The sequence below is a fragment of the Molothrus aeneus genome, chromosome 4 (genome assembly GCF_037042795.1).
Source record: "Molothrus aeneus isolate 106 chromosome 4, BPBGC_Maene_1.0, whole genome shotgun sequence".
NCBI lineage: Eukaryota > Metazoa > Chordata > Aves > Passeriformes > Icteridae > Molothrus > Molothrus aeneus.
The window spans coordinates 69,937,104-69,958,724 of NC_089649.1; the positions used below are offsets into that span (position 1 = coordinate 69,937,104).

Genomic DNA, 21,621 nt, shown 5'->3' on the forward strand with positions numbered 1-21,621 from the left:
CCATTTATTCTCTAAACCAGAGGCCCCTCATTAGTCTTTTACTTAATGAAAGATTTGCAGAACATCATTTCAGGCAGAATATGCATAAATCAACCTCGCTGTTGGAGATGAAAACTGGCAAAGATTTTATCTGCAAGCATCCTAAAGTTATAATGACACAGGTAACAGAAGTTAATAACCTGTTACTTTCTTGGCTTGGAGCCTTCAAGATTCAAATTTAGCTAATTTATTTGCAAACTGCAATCCTGTATTTGGGCAGGAACACAGATATATTGATAACTTAGAAGTAATTACAAATTGACATTGTGAAGTGTGCTTGAGACTCATTTACACATATTTTATTTCTTAACATGCAACACCAAAATTATTCTGAAAAGAAGTTACAGAAGAAATGTAACTTAGCTTTAAAAAGCCCCAAAAATCTAAAAAATAAAATCTAATAAAAAGAAACTTTAAAAGCCTAATAAGCACTTTAAAAATTATTTATTATTGCATATTTTGACCATTTTTGTTCTTTTCCTTTGTAAATGATTTAAAATAGAAAAATAAATTCCCAGGTAGGTGATGAATACAAGTGGAGGTGAATGTAAGACCATTAAGCTCCAATATAAATTCTATTTGTGTTAACTTTGAGTTAACGTATTATAAATATTAATTCCCAATTTCTCAACAGTACATTTTAATTACTGGTATCCTACAAAAAGATTCAAATCAATTTTTGAGGAGCAGAGAATACAATGACAAGCTACCACACAGAGTTCTGCCTAGAAATTCCTGGTTGGCTTCAGCAATTGCAATCTCTCTGATAAAACACATACAGTCATAATGTGGAAAAAGAGAGAGTAATTTAATTTGGTGAAGTAAAACATGATTTTCCAGTGAAAATCACAGAAAGAGGATATTTTACTGATTTTTTGTTAATTTTATGTACATTATCCTGATATACCCTTTGCTTGCAGAATTTAGGGCTCTCCCAAAGAACCAATGCATGTTTCTTCTTTACTAAACTTACTTCAGTAAGTTCTAAAACACAGTTAACAGACAGTGTAGTAAAGGCCATTTAAATTTTCCTAATTCCAGAAAAAAAACCAAGATACTGACACTGTGGCCCTTCTCCATTATATTAAGCAGCAAAAATTACCAAACTTTTAGCCTAAAAATTTCCACAGGGGTTGATTGGGAGTTATGCATCCCTTCACCCTATCCTTCTACAAAAAATCATTATCTATTTTTAACTAATATTCTGGTTTTCTGTTTCTCCACTACCTGGCAGGAGTATCAGTTCCATCCCATTCTGCAAAATGCCAGGAGTACAAACTTCTATCAGCTGGAAACGGACAGGAGCTCAGGATGTCAGACAGGCTTTCACTGTGCCCAACTCTCTTAAATATCACAGAATCACAAAATAACTCAGTCTGGAAGGGACTGCAGAGGTCACCAAGCCAAATCACCTGCTCCAAGTAGGGTCAGCTGGGAGGCCAAAACAGAGCTCAGAGCTTTATCCAGGAAGGTCTTGAAAAGCTCCCCAGATGGAGATTGAACCTGTTCCAATGCCTGACTCTGCTCTTGGAGGAAAACTGAAAATCTTGTTAAATGCTCAATGTCTTCACTGCACCAAAGTTTCCAATATTTCCTTAGACTTCCCTACTAGGAGTTCCCTGGAAGTTACAAGTCCTGGTTAGGAGCTCAAGAAGGAAACCACCAACTGGAAGACAGACCCTTCCCACAGATGTAAAGATTTCCTTGGGGGCTGTCCTGCATCCTCCTCCTCCATTTCATGAGTGAAATCAAAGCCACTTTAGCTACAAAAGCCCCTTTTGTCAGGACAGCAAAGCACATAATGTTTATGGGCAAATAAACTCACACCTGTCCTTCAGACAGCCTGGGACAACAAAAATAACGAGGAAAATCAGATACTGAGTTCTACTCTCTCTCCATCCACAGAAAAGCATTTTAAAAGAACTCACTGAAAATCCCAGAATTCCAGAATTAGGGTTGGAAGGAACCTTAAGGATGACCCAGTCTCTCCCCCTGCCAAGGGCAGGGACACCTTCCACTAGCCCAGGGTGCTCCAAGCCCTGTCCAACCCGGCCTTGGAGACTTCCAGGGATCCAGGGGCAGCCACAGCTTCTGTCTCTGCCAGGGCCTCACCACTGTCACAGGAAATAATTTCTCCTCTCTCCAGCCTTCCTGTACACCCCCTCTAGGTATGGGAATTTCTTTTAAGTTTTAAAAAGGACAGGAAGAAACCATGTTTTCCCAATAGATATGACCCACTTCTGCACCTTTATTTATTTAACAAAGTAAATATACCACGATAGGAAGAAATACTAGCTCTATAAGCTAAAGAAAACTGAAAATATTTAGAAGTCCCCAAAAACCAAAAAATTAGGATACAAGGAAAATAATGAAAATTGAGACCATAGTAAAGCAAAACCAGATCAGGTTTATAACTTGTTCAACTATGCTTTTTACCATTCCTCTCAGAGAAATGGGATCACAGGTGCCAGACACACTTTGATATCATAAAGTGACAGGTGAAGGTTTCATTTCATATCCCAGTGTCAGGCCCCTTCTGCTCCCTTCCAGCTGAGGTCCTCAGGCATTATGTTCCAGGTAAATCTTGTCAGTTATGTGTCAGGAAATTTGGAAAGGAGACAGGGAAATTAAAATGACTCCAAAAAGAGTAATACAGGCATCAAGATTGAACTGACAATGGTAAGAAATGTTATGAATTCTTAATAACTTCTTTGAAAAGGTTATTTAGCAGCTCTGGCTTTAGGTCCTTCTTCCACAAAGAAGAAATGAATGAAGTAAAATGGGTAAATTTTAGTACTTTATTTTCCCAAAACTTACTCAAAATACCATGAGAAATATCCTGTCCTGCCTCTCTTTTGATAAAGGTTTGCACCTCACAGAAAGATGGAAAAAATGCTGACAACCTGAAGCAAAGAATGGGGCACATAACCATCCATATCTGGTGTGATAGTCCAATCCTTTAGTAAACTAGGAGCAAGTAAGTATTCCTTCTGCATTAAGCTATGATGGAAGTTTTTTTCCTTTGGATTCACAAAAGTCAGCTACAACAATCCTTAGCAAAATATATAAATAAATCCAACAAGCCATAATTAATACCTTTCAAAAGCCTTTGGTATCAGCAAAATGATGAAAGCAAAATTTGCAACTCAAGGGAAGATTTGGATGTCCAGATTTAAATAAGGCACTATTTTCACCTGGTATTCAGAAAAAAAATGTCAATAAAGAAGCCAAGGGTCTCTCCTCCCCATGTTAACCTGGAAGAGATGGCTTTTGGTCAAAGGTAAACACTGTTTTTAAAGGAAATCAATGACGAATCTGAGAAAAGACAGCAGTTTTTATTTAAGAAAAGAATTCAACAAAACAAGATTTTATTCCAGCTCTCAGATTGGTGACGTTTCAGTCGCTCAGTGAGTGAAATTAACAGAATGAATTTCCTATCCAATGTGTAGTATTTTAAAGTCTTGAAAAATCCAGGTAAACTGTGTCTGTGCCCAGATTTATATTTTCCAAACAAGGAGTTGTTTTATGTTTTGGGGACTCTCTTTTGATGTCTTTCACCACAAATGTGAAACTATTTCATAAACTTTGTTAAATATTTTGCAGAATACAAATTTCAGAATGGAGATGTACTTATTTTAAGAACATCTTGCTGTGAATCCAGGAGAGATCAGCTTATCTGGTTGTTAGCTGATATACAAGAAGCATTGCCGCAACAAATACCTACTTTTTATTTATAGCTCCTTGTAACAGAGCATTAGAAAACTAGAAAACAGGTTTGTATGCTATTCTTGGTGGACATCACTGCTTTATTACTGAAGATAGATTTAATTTCATTTCCATCAGCTGGTGCTGCACTTCAGTTATTATGGCTCCAATGGGTGTAATGAAATGTCACTGCTCTGCAAGGTGAGAGTCAGGAACAACATTATAAAATCAATACCATGGTCAGGCTATTTTGGCATTCATAAGACTTATGGGTTACTTTACAAAACTCGTGTGTTAACTGCATTAAGGTCTCTTTCCTTACATCTTCTAGCTTTCAATTTTCTATGATATTGAAAATCTTCAAGTGCTCAACACAAATTCTCCACATTTGGCTCTATCCAGCGCTAGTTCCTTACAGAAAGTTTTATAGCTATTGCCTTTTATAATGGGAAAGACCAAAGATGCAGAAAACAGCAACTATAACTCGATTTAAGCCCTCTGCTCTGTATTGCTGAAAGCTCCCTCCCTTCCTTTCATTAGATTCTTCTTTGAGTTCAATATTGCCAGTCAAATGGGGACTCAAGCAGTGCTTGAATGGTCCTGAAAATGGTCCAGCCTGCACAAGGCTCCATCTGAAACCAAGCCATAATGTCTCCTTCAGCAAGCTCCCCGTGCTGAAAGCTGGAAATTTGGAATAGTTGAGCTCTGCTGATGATCAGGCAGTACAGTCAGGGACACAGTCAAGGCTTGGAAGAGAGGATGCATGGCTCAAGCATTGCAGCTGGGCAGCAAAAACATTCCCATTTAAACACAGACACTGGAAATGTTTTGCTTCTTAAGCTCCAAAATGTGCAAACTGGCAGGTTCTTCTCTGCCAAGGCAAAAATTATTTGGGATATGCCTGAAAAAAGAGCAGCCTTAAAGTGAATAAATATGACATACAGAACTGAAGTCACATACTCATTATCCAAGTACATGTACTTGCTACCTTTATTAATGCAGATTTTAGAGCAATGTATTTCACAGAACTGGTTACCCTCTTCCAGAACTATCAGTCAACAAAGAAAACAGCCATGGTAAACTGACCTCAGACTGGAAGAAAACAAACTAACATGGTTGTACAGCCTGGAGAAGAGAAGGCTCCAGGGAGAACCATGCAGCACCTCCAATGCCTAAAGGGGCTCCAAAAAAGCTGGAGAAAGACTTGGGACATGGGCCTAGAAGGACAGGACAAGAGGGAATGGCTTTAAAATGAAAGAGTGCAGGTTTAGTTTAGATTTTAGGAAGAAGTTTTAGCCTGCAACCATGGTGAGGCCCTGGCACAGGGTGCCCAGAAAAGCTGTGGCTGCCCCTGGATCCTTGGAAGTCTCCAAGGCCAGGTTGGATGGGGCTTGGAGCACCCTGGGCTAGTAGAAGGTGTCCCTGCCCATGGCAGGGGGAGGGATGAGATGGCATTTAAGGTCCTTCCATCCCAAACCATTTGGATTGGATGGTCTGTGAGTCTGACTGTGAGGGTGCTCTGTGCTGCTGTCACAGGGAACTGCAGGGACAAGGCACCACTCATTGCTGGAATGCACACACAGAAAAATCCAACCCAAAGAGCTCCTGCCAGCAGAGCTCAACCAGTCCCAGCTTATTACTCTCCTTGTTTCTCCCTAAAGCACAGCTATCAATATTAACATCGTGTCTACTACATTTTAATAATGTCATGGAAAAAAAGATTGGTGTGTCTCACTGCCAATTTGGGAGAAAAGGCAGAGGCCATGTTTTGACATAAAAGACATGAACAGCAGAGAAATCTCTTAATTGCTGTGCTTTCTTCCTCCTTGTTTTCTTAGATCCACCCTGTAACGAACGTACAATTATAATCAAAGTCCATTAAAGAAGTATTGCTCCTTTTCTCTCATCAACAAAATAAAAATATTACACCAGACAGTGAGAACTTATTGCAATGACTGGAATGCTGAGGGTCTTCTAAATCTATTTTAGTATGTTTTGAAAAGATACTTATTTTTTAAGCACAGTCAGGCTGTAAAGCTGCACCTCACACCATCACTCTGCTGTGCCTCAGCTCTGGGCATGCAGCTCAGTACGCAGACACCTGTACTATCAGCTAAATGTTAATGTATTCTGTCAAAACCAGATTACCTTCCCCACTAAATTATTCAATGTCATTATCTGACTCGGCCATCTGCAATCCTAATGCCTTGTGTTCGAAAACTCAGAGCTCCTGCTGTATTATTTTTGTTTTACATCCCTACATAAATCCGTTCAAGTCAATATGTTACAGCGAATCCACAAAATCAAATGCAATCTGCTGGGCTGTAAAACACCAGTTACTGAAAATCGAAGGGTTTATTATAGCAACAATTCAAGGAGTCACTGAGCAGTCTGGGTGGGCTGAAGGTCGAACCACATGCTAAGGAATGAGTTAGATAACCCATGCTGCACAACAAGGTATGTGTTTGCTAAACATAGCATAGCCTTGAACCCATTCGTGTATTTCATATCTAATAAAAATCCGAACAGTTGGTCTGATTGGATTTTAAGTGATGCAAATTTGGAAATCAAATAGGCAGCCTCCCTTTAGACTTGGTCTATTTAAACCATAATTGTAAAGAACTGCAAATTACATTTACAATGCCATGGAATTCTCAAGGGATTCAGTAAGAATTTTACCGTAGGAGAAGTATTCACAATTTTTAAATTTGTTATTAACAAATCCAAATGTACACAGCGTGTGCTGCTCTCTGATTTTGTTATTTCTCTTTGCTTACATGGCAGTACAAGTGTAACCACTCTTCAGTGAATGGAATGCTCTTTAGTTTTCATAGCCATTTAATTATATCCTCTGACAAAACCCAGTTATATTATTGTCATTCTGTTAGTCTGGCAAGACTAAGTAAAGAGATAAAATACCATTTACATTTCCCAGACTACAGATTTAGGTGTGATTTGGAGACCAGATTCCCATTCTCAATTATAAATTAGAAGTTTCATCGTCACAAATAAATTTTAAAAGCAATGATGGACTTGAATAACTTTCTTCCTGCCACTTAATACTCAGGGAGAGACCTCATTTGCCTTTGCTTAATAGAGACAGAAGCTGAAAATGTGACATACACACCCTCTAGCCAACAGGCTGCTAAATGGGAACACACAGAAACAGGATAAAAGAGAAAAAACTTCTTTTTCTCCATTATTAGTGTCTCCACCAGAATACGACCATGTCCTAATTCTCCAGGCAGGACATTTATGAGCATGGGCAAATCACAACAATGTTACCATTTCTGTGCACTTTCACATCCAAAATTCATTTACTCTGCTCATGATCTGACACTGTTTTAATTCCTCCTCTCTGGAGGGAGTGTATTTTAGCACTCATTCTGACTTGTCTTAGAGGAAAACCCTTTCACTGAAGTAAAGCTTTACTACACATTTTATAATATTTTGTGACAAAGAAAACTGCATTGGCAGCATCTTCATTTCTACCACGCAGTGCAGCCACCCTGGAGGTGCTGCACAAGGTGGGGTTTTTTTGTATCAGGTTTGTTTAAAAAGCACACAGGGAGAGTACAGGATTCCAGATCATCCCTGCTCCAGATCTTCACAGCTAATTTGAGGCAAATTTTCCCCAGTAGGAATTCCCTCTGCTTTGGAAGCTATTGGTGCTATGAGAGGCAAGTATAGCAGGAAAATTGTAGCACGTGGAAATAAAGTGATCATATCTCAACGTATTAGGCTTGATAAATTTGAAATGATGCAGCACATTCTGTTTTGGTTCAGTATTTGAGAAGTAAATGAAGGTTAAAGTGCATCATGTCTACAAAACATGGTTCAAAAAGGTTTTACTAAAGTATAGGAGTTTTCACAACCCTCCTTTAACAACCCACTCCATTTCTCCCCTTCCCAACTCATCCTGGACTAAGCATCTTGTCAAACTCAGGAGAGGAAAACAAGAGTTAAAAATAAAAGGACGACTGGGTCAAAATGATGCAAAAATAGCTATTCCAGAGGCTTGTGTAAATCTCTTAAAATCTTAATACTCTACAGGCTGTTTAAGTAAGGATCTGGATTATTCACTTTTAAACAGTAAATATCACCTTTGGTTCAGGAACTCCCTGAACCATAAATTGCTGGAGGCTAAGATAATAAATTTTGCAAAGAGGAATCACAATCACAGCATGTTTGCCAGGTTCTTATATTCTTCTTGAGTCATCCCCTGTGACTATTACCAGAGATAAGATACTAGGCCAGTTAAAGCTTTATTCTGAGCCCTTTTATGTTCTTATTCCCCCAAATATAACCACCTTCTTTGAAGATAAGACCAATTCTCAGTGCTAAGAACCTATACACAATTATCTAACACCACTGAGACAAATTCCCAGAAGATATGAGCAAATCACCATGTGAAGTTATTTAATTCACAGTAACAGACAATCTGCTACATCCTCATCTCTGAAATGTGGGACTGCTGAAAGGACCATGGCTATTCATTGGCACAATGTGTTTGAAACACGTTCAAAACCATCTTGATGATGTTACCCTTCACAAGCTGCCCTCCTTTAAATTCTCTTCTCTTTTGGGTTGTTGTCTGCATAGATTTTTATGTCATTTTCAAGGCTCTTTTGTGTATGATCTAGTCATGGTAAGAGAAAAGCATTCCAAGAAAATGATCCAGGACACTTAAAATTCAGTATATGTTGAGGGTAGCAATTTTGGGGCTATCCACAAGGACCTGGTTCCTCACTTACATGCCTGAGAGATATGAACCCAGTCTCAAATGAGCAACCACATCTCACCCTAAGCACCTGAAGCATCCTAAATTCATAAACACAAGCAAAAATTTGATAGAAAAAATATATTAGAAAGAAAATAATAGAATCACAAAGTGGTTTGAGTTGGAGAGGACCTTAAAGCCCATCCAATTCCACCCCCAACCATGGGCAGGGACACCTTTCACTAGCCCAGGTTGCTCCAAGCCCTGTCCAACCTGGCCTTGGACACCTCCAGAAATGGGATGTGTCATTCTTGCACTATCACCTGTGCAAAATCATTGTAGTTTTGCATTTCATGTGTATTTTTATACATGCTCAGAGATGAGGCAATGAGTTTAATTATCTACTGAAATAAAATCCAGTAATAGGCAAAGATTGTCACAATAACTTCCACGAGAGTTTCTAGGGAGCATAATATCCAACAGATACACTACAAAATAGGAAAAATATTAGAAATTGATATGAAACCCTAAGAAGCTGAGTCACCTTAGCCATTTATCTTCTAAGGAAAGCCAGTGAGTACAGAGTCTAGAAGAAGCTGTACCTCTAGCTCCTGTCTGTAAGACACAAAGTGAAAGACCAGAAAAGCAAAGCTATTTACCTAAAAATCTAAATCACCCTAATGCAGTCAGACTACTGTGGGCTTGGCCATCTGGCTTAGAGGCTCATTAGTAAAGAAATGACCCCTTCACATAAAACACAGTTGGGTCATTCCAAGCTAATGAGCCTTCAAGTTTTATTGTTTTGTACACACAAATGGGTGTAAATCTGCTTGGGAAGTCTGGCCTTACACACTCCACATCAGGCACACCTTTAATTGATTCTCTCACTTCTTTCTTTAGTTACAGTGAAAGGACAGGAAAGAAAATAGATTTTTTTTTAAAAGCCTTTGTATTTCTGCCCCGACATGTATTTCAGTAGTTAAATCCTGATATTAAATTTGTTGGGGGTTTTCTTGTTTTTTTTTTTTTGGTTTTTTTTTTAAATCTGATTTCAGAATTTTAATTAGAATTCATCCTGACAAAATGTTAATAATTGAGCATTTGGAAGGAATTTGGAAGGATCATGGAGAGTGACAGCTCTCCAGGCAGAACACACCAGGAGGGATCAGACCCCATAAAATCCAGGACCTGACTCTCACAACGAATACAATGAAGTTTTATATCTTGTGAGTTAAACTTACTGAGATACTGAAATCAGGCACTCGTATTCCCAAGCGAATCCCTTAAAAATACATGTAAGAATGAACAACATTCCCTGACATCCACAGCATTTGGCTCCATATTCTCATCCTATAAGCAGAAATCAAAAACACTGCACGAAGCACAAGGTTTCATGCTCACTTACCCAGTCAGAAGAATAAGACATAATTTTCTACTGAATGAGTGGATTTATGACAGATATCAACAATAAAAATTCCTCCTCTCACTTCCTTTCTTTTTTTTTCCTGTTGTCCAGTTTTTTTTTTTTAACTTATATAGGAAATTTTTAAAAAGTTAAGGCTGCTGTTTACTCTTATGGACTAATATGGTGTGCTAGCCATGCCACTGACCCCTGTTCCATCTTAGATAATAAATTATTAACATTAAAATTTGCCTTGCAATGCCTTTAGCCATTAGACTATTGCTCAGCTTCAAACAACAAAAAAAAAGTGTTAAAAATAATATAATGGAATAACAAATGAGCTCAAGTGCTTGAATTTTGTAACTGTTAAAAAATTCTAATAATCTGATTGCATCCCTGTGGAGGACAAAAAGAAGTTACAGGAAAAAATGTCATTCATCCAATAAAAATAAAAATTCCACAACAAAATCATCATAAGGTATTTGATAGAGAAAAGAAATACACAAGCAAATGCTTTGGCCATTTGACATCACAGCAGCTTCTGTTCTGCTCTGTCAGAAACAAACCACCCACCACTCAATAATCTTAGGAAATTCCCTGGGTGAATGGTCTCACAGCTTGGGAAAACTCAGCTTTGGGCATTTTGTCTCCTTTCCTTCCTAAATGCTATAATAAAATCCAAGTAATGTGATTTTCTGCAGCATCCTGGTCTAAGGGGCTCCAGGTAAGGGGTTATGTCATTCTGTGCTTACCCATTCTGTCTCTTCCCAGCAAGAGCTCAGCCAGGGTTTAGTGCAACAGCTGAAAAGCACCAAAGGTTTCATGGCATTAATAGTCTCTGGTTAATTCTACCTTATCTACTTGCTCAGCTTAGCCTTAAAACCCAATTAAAGTGTAATTCATCTGATGCCAGGATTGAGGGCATCCCTGGCAATGCCCGACAGCCTCACAGTACCCACGTTATTCCACACCATGTACTTTAGAGCACACCCCAAAGAGCTCAGCCACTGGCCACCTACAGCTACACAACTGCATTTTAGGGATCTCAGTAAACAGGAATATAAAAATTCCATTGCGACTTTAATGCATAACTACAGTCATGATGCACCTGTGTTGCCATTTTCTTTGTGTTGATCTTTTTCCATAAATGCTAGAATTGGATAAGGCAGCAAAGATCTGACAAAGATATAAAATATAGGTGTATATATATATATAGGCATCATGAAAATATATATATAAAAATATAGGTAAATATATATGTATGTATAAAATATAGGTATCATGAAAATGTCAGGTCAGTATGTTACCCTAAATTTAAACACTATTTACTTTATAAAGCTGATAAGCTTAAAGCTTTGGTACAGAATTACAGAATAGTTTGGGCTGGATGGATTATTAATGATCACAGAGTTCCAACTCCTTCATGTGGACAGGGAGACAAATTAATCGACAAATTATAGACAAATTAATTTCACAAAATGTTTCATTTCATTCTGTTGTAACAAAATATTGTAAACAGCTGCAATATCTGTTAAAAGGAAAAGTTCTGAAAAAGTTTCCAAATATGAAGATTGAATCAATACTTCAAATTCAAAAAATAATCCAATCCAAAAAGAAAATTGCTTATTCCTTCAGCTCAGTTATCTTAAAAGAAAAAAAGAATCAATCCTCCTACAAGTTTTCAGGGAACTGATTACTGCAGAGACATTTTTGTCTTTCATTCCTCAACTGAAAATATAAAAACCAACTTCATGTGCTCCCAACATCTGGCTAATACACAACTCTGGAAAAAACAACAAATTACTGTGTCACAAAACATGATGCCTTTGCATTTCTATTGCACTTTGGAAGTGTAAGATCATTTCCCAGATGAAATATCAGACTCTATCAAACACTGATATATGTGGCTTCATATTATCATGCATTTCACTGCTGTAGAAGTTGGAAATGATTCTGTCTAAGAATGCACATGTTCTCAAGCATTCATGTCCCTATAGCTGAAATAATTTACTAAAAAATGCAAGTAGAAGCTCATTTCCTACCATCTCATTTCTATCTGACAGCTCATCCACTTAATACTCATTTTATTAAAATACTTTTTTCCCCCAAACAACCTTTTGAATCTATTTGTTTCTGAAGAATCCATAGCTACTAACAAGGTAACATCTTTTCTTTGTGTACTGTTACATTTTCTTGGATTACAGCTGTACCACATCAGCATGCAGATCTTTAGTCATGCACAAAACATTTCTGATGTGCAAGCATGCCCTCTTCTGGATATCCAGCCCCATCATTTCAGCTGAAAATTCCCTAAATTAGAGCTAATTCCTCCAACACTGCCTTGCAGAGCCTTCCTCTCATTTGTAAAAACATTCCTGGTGTAAACAAGTAAAAATAATCCAAATCAGTGCAGGACAAACTGCAGGTTTACACAGAACTGACATATTTTCTGTACTTTGGATTGCTAATGGCACTGTAAATACTGCCATGACATTACTGATAGGAAAAGAGCTTTGACCTTTCCTGAGGTGAAGTGAATCCTTGACTATCCAAATTATGATCTAATCATGTGTCATTTTGCAACAGGCAAACCAAAGCCAATCAGAATTTGCCCAGTTATAGAAAAAATTCAGTCCAACTGCTGAGAAGATTCAGTTTTTAAAGAAAATAAATCAAAGAATCAAATTTAAAGAAAATAAATCAAAAAGAGAGAAATCCCATGTCTTTGAAAATACAGATGTTTTGCACCTCTTTCAACAGTCAAACACTACATTTATACAATTACTGAAGGATTTTTAATGTGCAACAGAAGATGTTTTGTAGCCTCCAAGACACAGATTTTTGATCTGATTTTCTGAAAGCTCACTAATTGCAGTAGGCCCATGCTTCTTTTATTTTGATTCATTCCCAGTAGCTCTACAAATGCATTGGGAATATTTTTCTTTGCATCCAAAAGAATACAACACCCAACAATGTTAATCTGGATTGTGTAAATACTGAAAGTAAGATTTGGACACCAAAACCAGGTATACACAGAGCTAATAATCACATTATTGGCATAGTATAAAATGCATGGTAAACCTCTCTCATATTGATATTGACTTGCAGACATGGAAAAACAACAAATTAATAGCCCATAAATGCTAATTTCAGTAGAAATAAAATTAGAGAGGTTATGAATCACACTATATAGACAAGATTGATAGAGGATTTTTTTCACGTGGACAAACAGCTTTAACAACATCATTTTCAGACAGACTACATCTAATGGTTTCCAGGATATCAAAAGCATCGGAAGTCATCACTTCTGTAAGAACACACTTTACAAAAAAAAAAAAAAAAACAACCAACTAATTAATGCAAAATTAAATGAGTTGAATATGAAAACCATTGCATGAAAATGCAGTTTTGGGGGATTGCTGTGCTTTGACTTTGATTGGGGTGTTTTTGAAGAAACAAGACAATTTTAATCGTAGTGTATTCACAGAAAATAAAAATATCAAATACTCTCAAAAGGTACCAACAGTATAGTCAGACCTTCTGTATTCATACATACATATAAGAGATAAAACAAGGAGGAAAACCAAAAACATTTCCCTAGAAAAGCAAGTTCCCTGACTATTGATAAAATTGGGGTCCACTTACTGCATAATTTATTCCCCACTATGGCACATGAGAAATTTATATAATATTTTATAGGAAGGCAGCATGGGTTGTTGGTCAAAAAAAATAAAAAATCATCAAAATTATATCCCACACCATTCTGACTGTTGTGCCATTCATTCTGTCATGTGTTGGTTTTGTCCCAGCTTTCATTTTAATGGGCAAACACTGCAATTATACAATCAATGCAGATTTTTTGATGTGGAAATGGCAAGGCACTCAAAATTTAATGAATTGAGACTGATATGACCTCAATTTTAATGTTGAGTAGGAGAGGCCCAGGCAGACTAAGCCCTACAGGAACTGAAAAAATCAGGTTTAGATTTACTGTCAGTCTAGAAAATTTCCATGCTAATTTGAAGGGAAGTATCTTGTTAGAAACATCACTCACCCTAATACACCAATTCAGCCTTACACTCCATAAACCTCCTCTGCTTTATTTACATGTTAACATGACATACAACACTTTTATAATGACATCTCATGGTCTGCCTTTAAAGACAAAGAGCAAAAAGGAGGCAAAACATTCTCTGGTTGATACCACCAAGGAAAATCCAGCACTGTGGTTCAAAAACCACCATTTCCTCCCACAAATATTAGAATCACAGAGTCAGAGAATCAGTGAGACAGCTGGTGATGAACGAGATAAGGAAAGACAGGAACCTGTGAGGCAGGAACGGTCTCCTTGTCCTTATCAGAGAACTCAGCTGTGGGAACTCCCCTGCCCAGGAGGTCCTGGGGCATTCACAGGTGGCCTGAAGGTGCTCACTCTGCTGAGGGGCCGTGATGGGCCCAGATGTGATGGGCAGCTGTGTGGAATTGGAAGGCATCAAAGACTCCTGAAGTGTCCCCTGATGCACAGGATTCCATCCTCCAGGTGTCCCTGATCCACAGGATTCTATCCTCCAGGTGTCCCTGATCCACACCATTCCATCCTTCAGGTGTCCCTGATCCACACCATTCCATCCTCCAGGTGTCCCTGACCCACACCATTCCATCCTCCAGGTGTCCCTGACCCACAGGATTCCATCCTCCAGGTGTTCCTGATCCACAACACAACATCACCCAGCTGAAGTTCCCCACCCCAGGGGAACTTCACCTGGGTACCTGGGTGCTCCTACCTGAATCTGAGTGAATATAAACCCAACAGATGGGGTGTTTTGGAGGTTTCTTCCATCCTTTGATGGGTCTAGTCTGTGGCCATTATTTTGACCAAGTGCCATCAAAATTACACTGCCCAAGTCTTGTTGTGAAGCCTTTGGGTGGTGAGACAGTTTTATTCTTGGCCTTTCCTTCTTGTGCATTTTCTTAGGTGATTTTTGTGCTCTTATATTGTCATATTACTAAAGCTAACTGCCAAAATGCCTGTGTGTCTGTTTTCCTTTGCAACTAAATTATTCTACAATAAACCCTACATGTCCATAGTTACAAAAAAACACTCATTCAGGGTCATTTAACTCTAATCCATCCCAAAGGATTTATTAACAAGAACTTGGGCTACCCTCCTCTTTTAGAGTAAATTGTAACAGTAGTTGTAAAGAGAAAATTACTTCAATAAATCTAAAAATCTACTCATCCCAACAGGGATGTGTAAATCTGCAATCACCAGAACCTGAAATCAGGACAATATTTTCAGATATTTGTCATTTCCAAGTCATGAAGTTCCATTTTCTCAGAGCTTTTTTATTTATTTCTGATTGTAAACACCAGTGTGGTTCTCTGAATCTGATAAGAAAAACACAGCAAACTCTGAATATGGAATTACAAAACCAGGAAATTCATGAATGAATAAATAAATCAAAACTAGCTTGTGCAATTGTAAATAATGCAGCATTTCTATAAATCCACTGAAAAATAATGGACATGCCTTATGATGAGGGCCTGACATCATCAAAATAGAAGAGACAGAAGGTTCCTGAAAAGGTGTCTCAAGTCACACTGCAGGTTGCATACTTAGACAGTGATTTATGTACAATTGTGAGCAGTCAAGGCACTCAACTGACCAAGCAGCAATGCATAGAACATTTGGGAACCTATCCTATTCCTCCAATAGTAACTAGTGTGCTTCTACTTGTTTCTTTCAAGTACACAAAGACAAAACTGCTCTAAAAGAGCCAAGTGAACAGTAAAATAGCCCATCTCCAGCTTGAAATACAGTGGAAAGCTTTAAACAAGCTGCTGTCCTCTAAAGATTTTTCGGCCAGCCAGGAATTTGACAATGGCGCCGATGGAAAAAACTGCCCTGCTGTGCCAGTCACGCCTGAGTCGGTCAATGCTGCTGCTCCAGCAGTCAATCTCTTGTCACTTATCCCTGATTCCTGTCTCAGGACAGCTCTGGACATTCCTCTGTCTCTTAACTGCAATTTACTGCTCGCTGTCACCCAGATTAACCTCATGCAAGTCAGCTCCAGAGCTGAAATGTACGCACCAATTATTGCTGATCTTAAATATGGATTGAGATGAAGCTGTTAAATGTGACAGCTGGCAGTATCTTGAGAGTTTATAGATTTTTCAGTTGCTATCATGTTTTTCGTTCTCCAATCAAGCACAATAACCAGCTGTCTGCTAAGGACATTTCATCTTCATGTACTGCAGCACTCTGTTTTTCCTTTGAGCCATTCCAATTTTTTTACTGATATATTTGTGAAGAGAAGCTGCCAGCAGCCTTGTGTTTTCTCATTTGTTTTTCTGCTGTTTTGTTGTTTCAGGAAATAACATTTTCTTCTTTATAAGAAACACAAATTAGAACATATAGCAACTTAGGAGTAAGCAGGTATCAAGGACAAGTATAACTTTGGAGAGTAAAATTTCAAAGAGCAAGCATTACCCCCATGGTAAAGTAGGGTCTTCCTAGAGCACATTACACAGGACTGCATCCAGATGGTTCAGGAATATTTCCAGTGAGGGACATTCCACAGCCTCTCTGGGAAATCTAGTTCTCAGATGTGATCCTCACATCTAAACATAAAATCATCAGTAGTAATACAAGACTCTATTAAGGACTGATCATACCAGTCAGACACGCAGAAATATTATCTGTTCCAAAAAACCAGTTATAATTAAAACAAGAAAAGCTCCTCTGGAATGTCAGCAGGGACTGGGAGCAGGAGCACTGGATAAGAAGGAAAGCAAGGCAGGAGAATGCAAGTTGGCTTAATAATGAGCCCAAAGGCTTTAGAGGAGAAAATCATATTTGAACCAGCTGGGAAATGCCTTTTCAAATGCAGATTTGAATTAATGCCAAGCCAGTACTGGAGTGATTACAGAGGTCTTTAACACTCATGGCTTACTCACTTGTCAACTGCTTTCCAAATTTATCATTGATACACCCCAGCAACACAACATTCAGTCTATCTCTGGCACTGACTTGATGATGTCAGAGGGAATTCAAAGCATTCTTTTTTAAGCATGTATTTCTAAAGATATAATTTCCTCCCTTTCTTATGTTAATCTGACATCAAACCCAGCAGCACCCAGAGTCTTGCTAGAAAGGGTGCCCAGCACTGGGTTGAGTTTGGCAGTGCATTTCTGAGCCAGGAGTTTAAGAGCTGGAACTCCCAGGTTCCTGGTATTTTTGCTCCCTGACAGCCTGCAATATAAATCATGAAGGATCCAGGAGAGAAAAGCAGCAGGAAACTAGACCCCAATCAGAGCTAACCATCCGTTAAATAAGGCTTTCATTTAGACAAATGGAAAACAATTGCATTAAGAGCTTCTGTGGAGCTGCATTTAGGTCTTCTCTGTAGGACAGAAGTCTAGAAATGTAATTTTATTTCAAAATAAATTATGGGACTTATCACATTTACATAAGAAGCTGAAAAATACCCTATCAAATTTCTCTGAGACCCTGGCAAAAAAAAAGTCATATAACACACCAAACTGAGAACTCTCTTGCCTTTGCTTCCCAAAAGTAACAGATTCTAGAATTCAGCTGAGTTCATGAGAGAAAGAATAGATTTATTAAAATAAATAATAAATAAGCTGGGAAAAGATTTTGTCGAAGTTACTGATAAGGCAAATGAAGAATATGCATATTTCTGGATATACAAAGAATAATGAAGCAGTTTACATCTCATCTCCATAGAAGTTCTTGCAGAGAACTCCCAGGGATCTCCCTTGCAGAGGGTTTAGGTACTGTGAGACTCTGGTCAATGCAGTAACTATACAAATATATAATTATTCATAGAATTCATTAAGAACCTAGGGACTAATTAAAACCATTATTTGACAGGTAGGAAATGGAGCAAGTCAACATTTATCTGAGAAGGAAGCAGAAACGTAAACACATCTTTTATAACACTAAATAATACAACTGCAGAAGCAGCACCATTTTCACTTACTTAAGTCGAAATCTCCCCTCTCCTCCTTTCTACCAACTTTTTCTTTCCAGATTTTGTTTTGGATGCCAAAATTTTGAAAGTATCTACTTTTTCTTCAACTCATAGCCCTTTCCTTCAGCTCTTGAAGATTTGTAAGAAGCAGCCCTCTGAGCCCAAATCATAGAAGTAGATGAATGAAAAGGAACTATTTTAAACTGTAGAAGGACTGAACAGCACATTGCCAACACCCTGCCCTTCATCATCTGCATCCTTTAAATATCACCACAAAGTATTTATTTTGCTGGATACTCATTTGATCAACACTCATCCCAAAGAAATCATCATTTTTCAGCTATCACCAAACAGAAGAACCCCCAAAACATGAATGACTGATTAATTTCACAATCGCTAAAGCAAGGGCAGATTTTAAGATTGCAGTGGTTTAAAGCCACACAGGCAGAAGATGTTAAAGATGCGCATCTCTGCAAAATCAACCTTGATCTGACTTAGGACTGTGTCATGTTTGGTGTGTCCCATTCACTTTTACGCTTTTGAAACTCATGAAACTTTCCCAGTGAGATCTTTTGATATACTACACATACTTTTAAGAACCCAAGGAAAACAATCCACAGGTTTCAAGGAAATAGGTTTAATACCAAAGCAAATTCTGCCATGGCAAAATGGATGAAATCCAACCCTTAGACAACAGAAGCTGCCTACAAGCTCAGGATCTGATTTTCTGTCCTGGCTATGGGGATTTAACTAATATATCAGAGAAGTCTAGAGATATTTAACTTACCCCCTGCCCATATTAGATTATAACAGTTGTCATCTCAATGGCTCTTCAGGCTCTGTTGGCTGTATTGATCTGATCTCCAGTATTGATCCAGTCTCTGACAATTTTAACTGGAGATTGGGCAATGGAGGCTCAAATGATTTAATGAAGGAAGGAATCTGGCAATTTGTCCATTCCTAGAGCAACATGATATGGAAGTTGGCTGGCAGCTACAAACTGACCCATGGATTCAAATTCCTTGGAGGGGCAGATTGAGGAGTCAATGCTCAAACTAGCATTGGAATTTTTACACCTGGTATCTAAAAATGGCATCCACCCTTAAAGAACTGAATTGACACCCCCTACTTTACCTGTCCCTATGTACAAAAAAATTAAATTTAGGCATAGTAATATCTAATCTTAATCCCATTCCCAGTAACTGATAACATCGGTTTGGAAACTATTGTTGTCAAATTCTACCACACCAGAGCTGTTAAAGTCAGAAGTACTGCATTTTATGTAAATTAAGTATATATTCAGTTTTTATAATGTTTACTCAATAGGTATAAAAAAAATCTTACTTAAGTTGACTACATTTCAGTATAAGGCAGAAAAATAAATAAATTACAGGGATTGTGCAACTCATATGATGAAGGGCACAAAAAAAGAAAAGAAAAAAAAAAGACTGTTTCAACAACCATACTGTGGAAACCATAAAAGCAGCTGCTCACACCACTTTGTGTTTAAGTAAAAATGATGAAACAATTTTAGTAACGTTCAGAGTGGTCATAAATGCCTGCAGGAATTTAAAAGTTTCCTCCCTCTGTAAATGCAGTCAGAAACAAAATAAGAATGTTTCTCATCCAGGGGCAAATTTCACCATTACCAAAACTCTGTGTACTGAAAAAGAGGCACCACAATAAAATGAGAAGCCACCACTCATCAATTCTTAAAGTTGTTTCAAAAGACCTTTAAGGACTAGACCAGTATTGCTTCTACAAAGCAAGATTTTGTAGGAAGAAACCCAGCAAGTTCTTTTCCACCACAGCCTCAACACCTGATATTTAGTGCTCTCTCTTATAACTTCTAACCCCTAACACAGCAGCAAAACTTCAAATTCATTCAAGCTTTCACGAGAACCTGTCAACCATCATTTCAAAAAACTAAGAGGCAAATAATGCTTTTCAATTCAATCAAACAGCTATTCCTTGAGGTGACTCTGTTACATGAACAGTACCTTTGAAAAGCAACATTTAAGCCTGAACTGTAAAATGAAGTGACTAAAGGACTGAAGTTTGCACTATTGATACTGAATTCCATCACTCTAACAACTGTAACAGTACCAATGAAAATAACAACGTTAAAGGTCTATCCTTGAACACCCTCTTCAGCATTATTTTGATGATGATTCCAGCAAAATGGGATCAAAATGTGTCATTTGAGAGCAACAAAAGAAACAGCAGAGGATGCTCAGTTTGACACCTCTTGGCAAATATTTTAAGACAAGTTTTTGATGTTGCTTTGGTCTTTTTCCCACATCTTCAAAAGGACATGGCAATAGAACATCTGAGTTTTAATACAGAACATTGGGTGGAGAGAATTTTCTGCGACAAGTTCTGTTTGTGCAGAACAAAGGTTATGCACTGCCAGTTCACACCACATCGAAGAATTCAACACCTCTGGAAACCTACCCAGAGAGTTGTTTGTAAGATTGTGTGAACAGCACTAGTGCTGAACCCACTACTTTCATGGCAACTGAGTATTTCATAGCTCCATCAGAAAATGAAACCTTCAGTGATTTAATCCACACACCAAAAAGTCAACCTCTTGCAAATATCTATGGGTAACATCCTAAAAATCAAACACAATGACCATCCCGCAGGGGCAAGAATGCTGAAAATTACCCATATTCATCTTCAATAAGAAAATAATTCTTGGGCCATTTCGCATTGAGATTACTCACCATTGTTTTCATTTTAAAAAGCATTCTACTTCCAAAAGAACTGCTAGCTATCACATCAGAAGAAACTTCAATGCCAAATTCAAGGGGAGTGCCGAGTTCCTTGGCAGGTACAACACCACCCCCCGTGAGCTTCTGATCGTACCCAACTCCTATCAAACCTTTGCAAGGCATTAAAAACTTCAACAACTCAAACAGCTCGACACAAAGCCACGTTACAACATCTGAGATAGATTAAAGCAGCTGCAGCCTCAGGGGGGCTGAGGCACCCGTTGTTACTTACGTTGTTCATGTACTCGGAGAGCAGGTCCTGCAGGGCCTGGCGCACGGCGTTGCACTCGGCCACGATGCGCTCGCGGCGGTCGTCGCGCGTGCATGAGGAGTCGGCCATGAGCGCCGCCCCGCTGATGATGCTCTCCAGCCGCTCCTCCAGTGACGGCCGGAACCGCGCCTCGCTGAACGTCATCGGGTCCAGGATGATCTTGTTCTGGAAGGAAAAGAAAAATGGGAAAACGGTGAGCAGTCGCGGCTCTTTGGCATTTTCAGTGCTTTTGGAGAGGTTTTTTTAGTCTTTCCTATAAATAATTTATCATAGAATACCAGGTTGGAAGGGATCGCAAGGATTATCAAAACCTTCTTGGAGCAATTATCTACCAAATTCCTGAAAAAGAAAACATTAGAGAAATACATATATATGTATGTGTATATGTATATATGTGTATATATAAAAATATATATTCACAACCTTGTTACCCAGACAAGCTGTGGCTGCCCCTGGATCCCTGGAAGTGTCCAAGGCCAGGCTGGACAGGGTTTGAAGCAACCTGCGACAGTGGAAGAGTTTTTAGTCTTTCCTATAAATAATTTATCATAGAATACCAGGTTGGAAGGGATCGCAAGGATTATCAAAACCTTCTTGGAGCAATTATCTACCAAATTCCTGAAAAAGAAAATATTAGAGAAACATATATACACCTTTAAAAAAAATACATACATATACATATATATATGTTTGTATATATGTCTGTATGTTATATA

The 21,621-nt window shown here is 38.2% G+C and overlaps 1 protein-coding gene across 1 annotated transcript in view; it reads right to left on the bottom strand.

Moving 5' to 3' along the window:
- Positions 1–21,621, bottom strand: part of CTNNA2 (catenin alpha 2) — a 478,603-nt gene that overhangs the window by 316,612 nt on the left and 140,370 nt on the right. Inside the window, exon 7 of the mRNA XM_066548773.1 lies at positions 20,867–21,070. Within this exon, the coding sequence (XP_066404870.1) occupies positions 20,867–21,070 (204 nt within the window). The remainder of the gene's footprint in view (positions 1–20,866; positions 21,071–21,621) is intronic.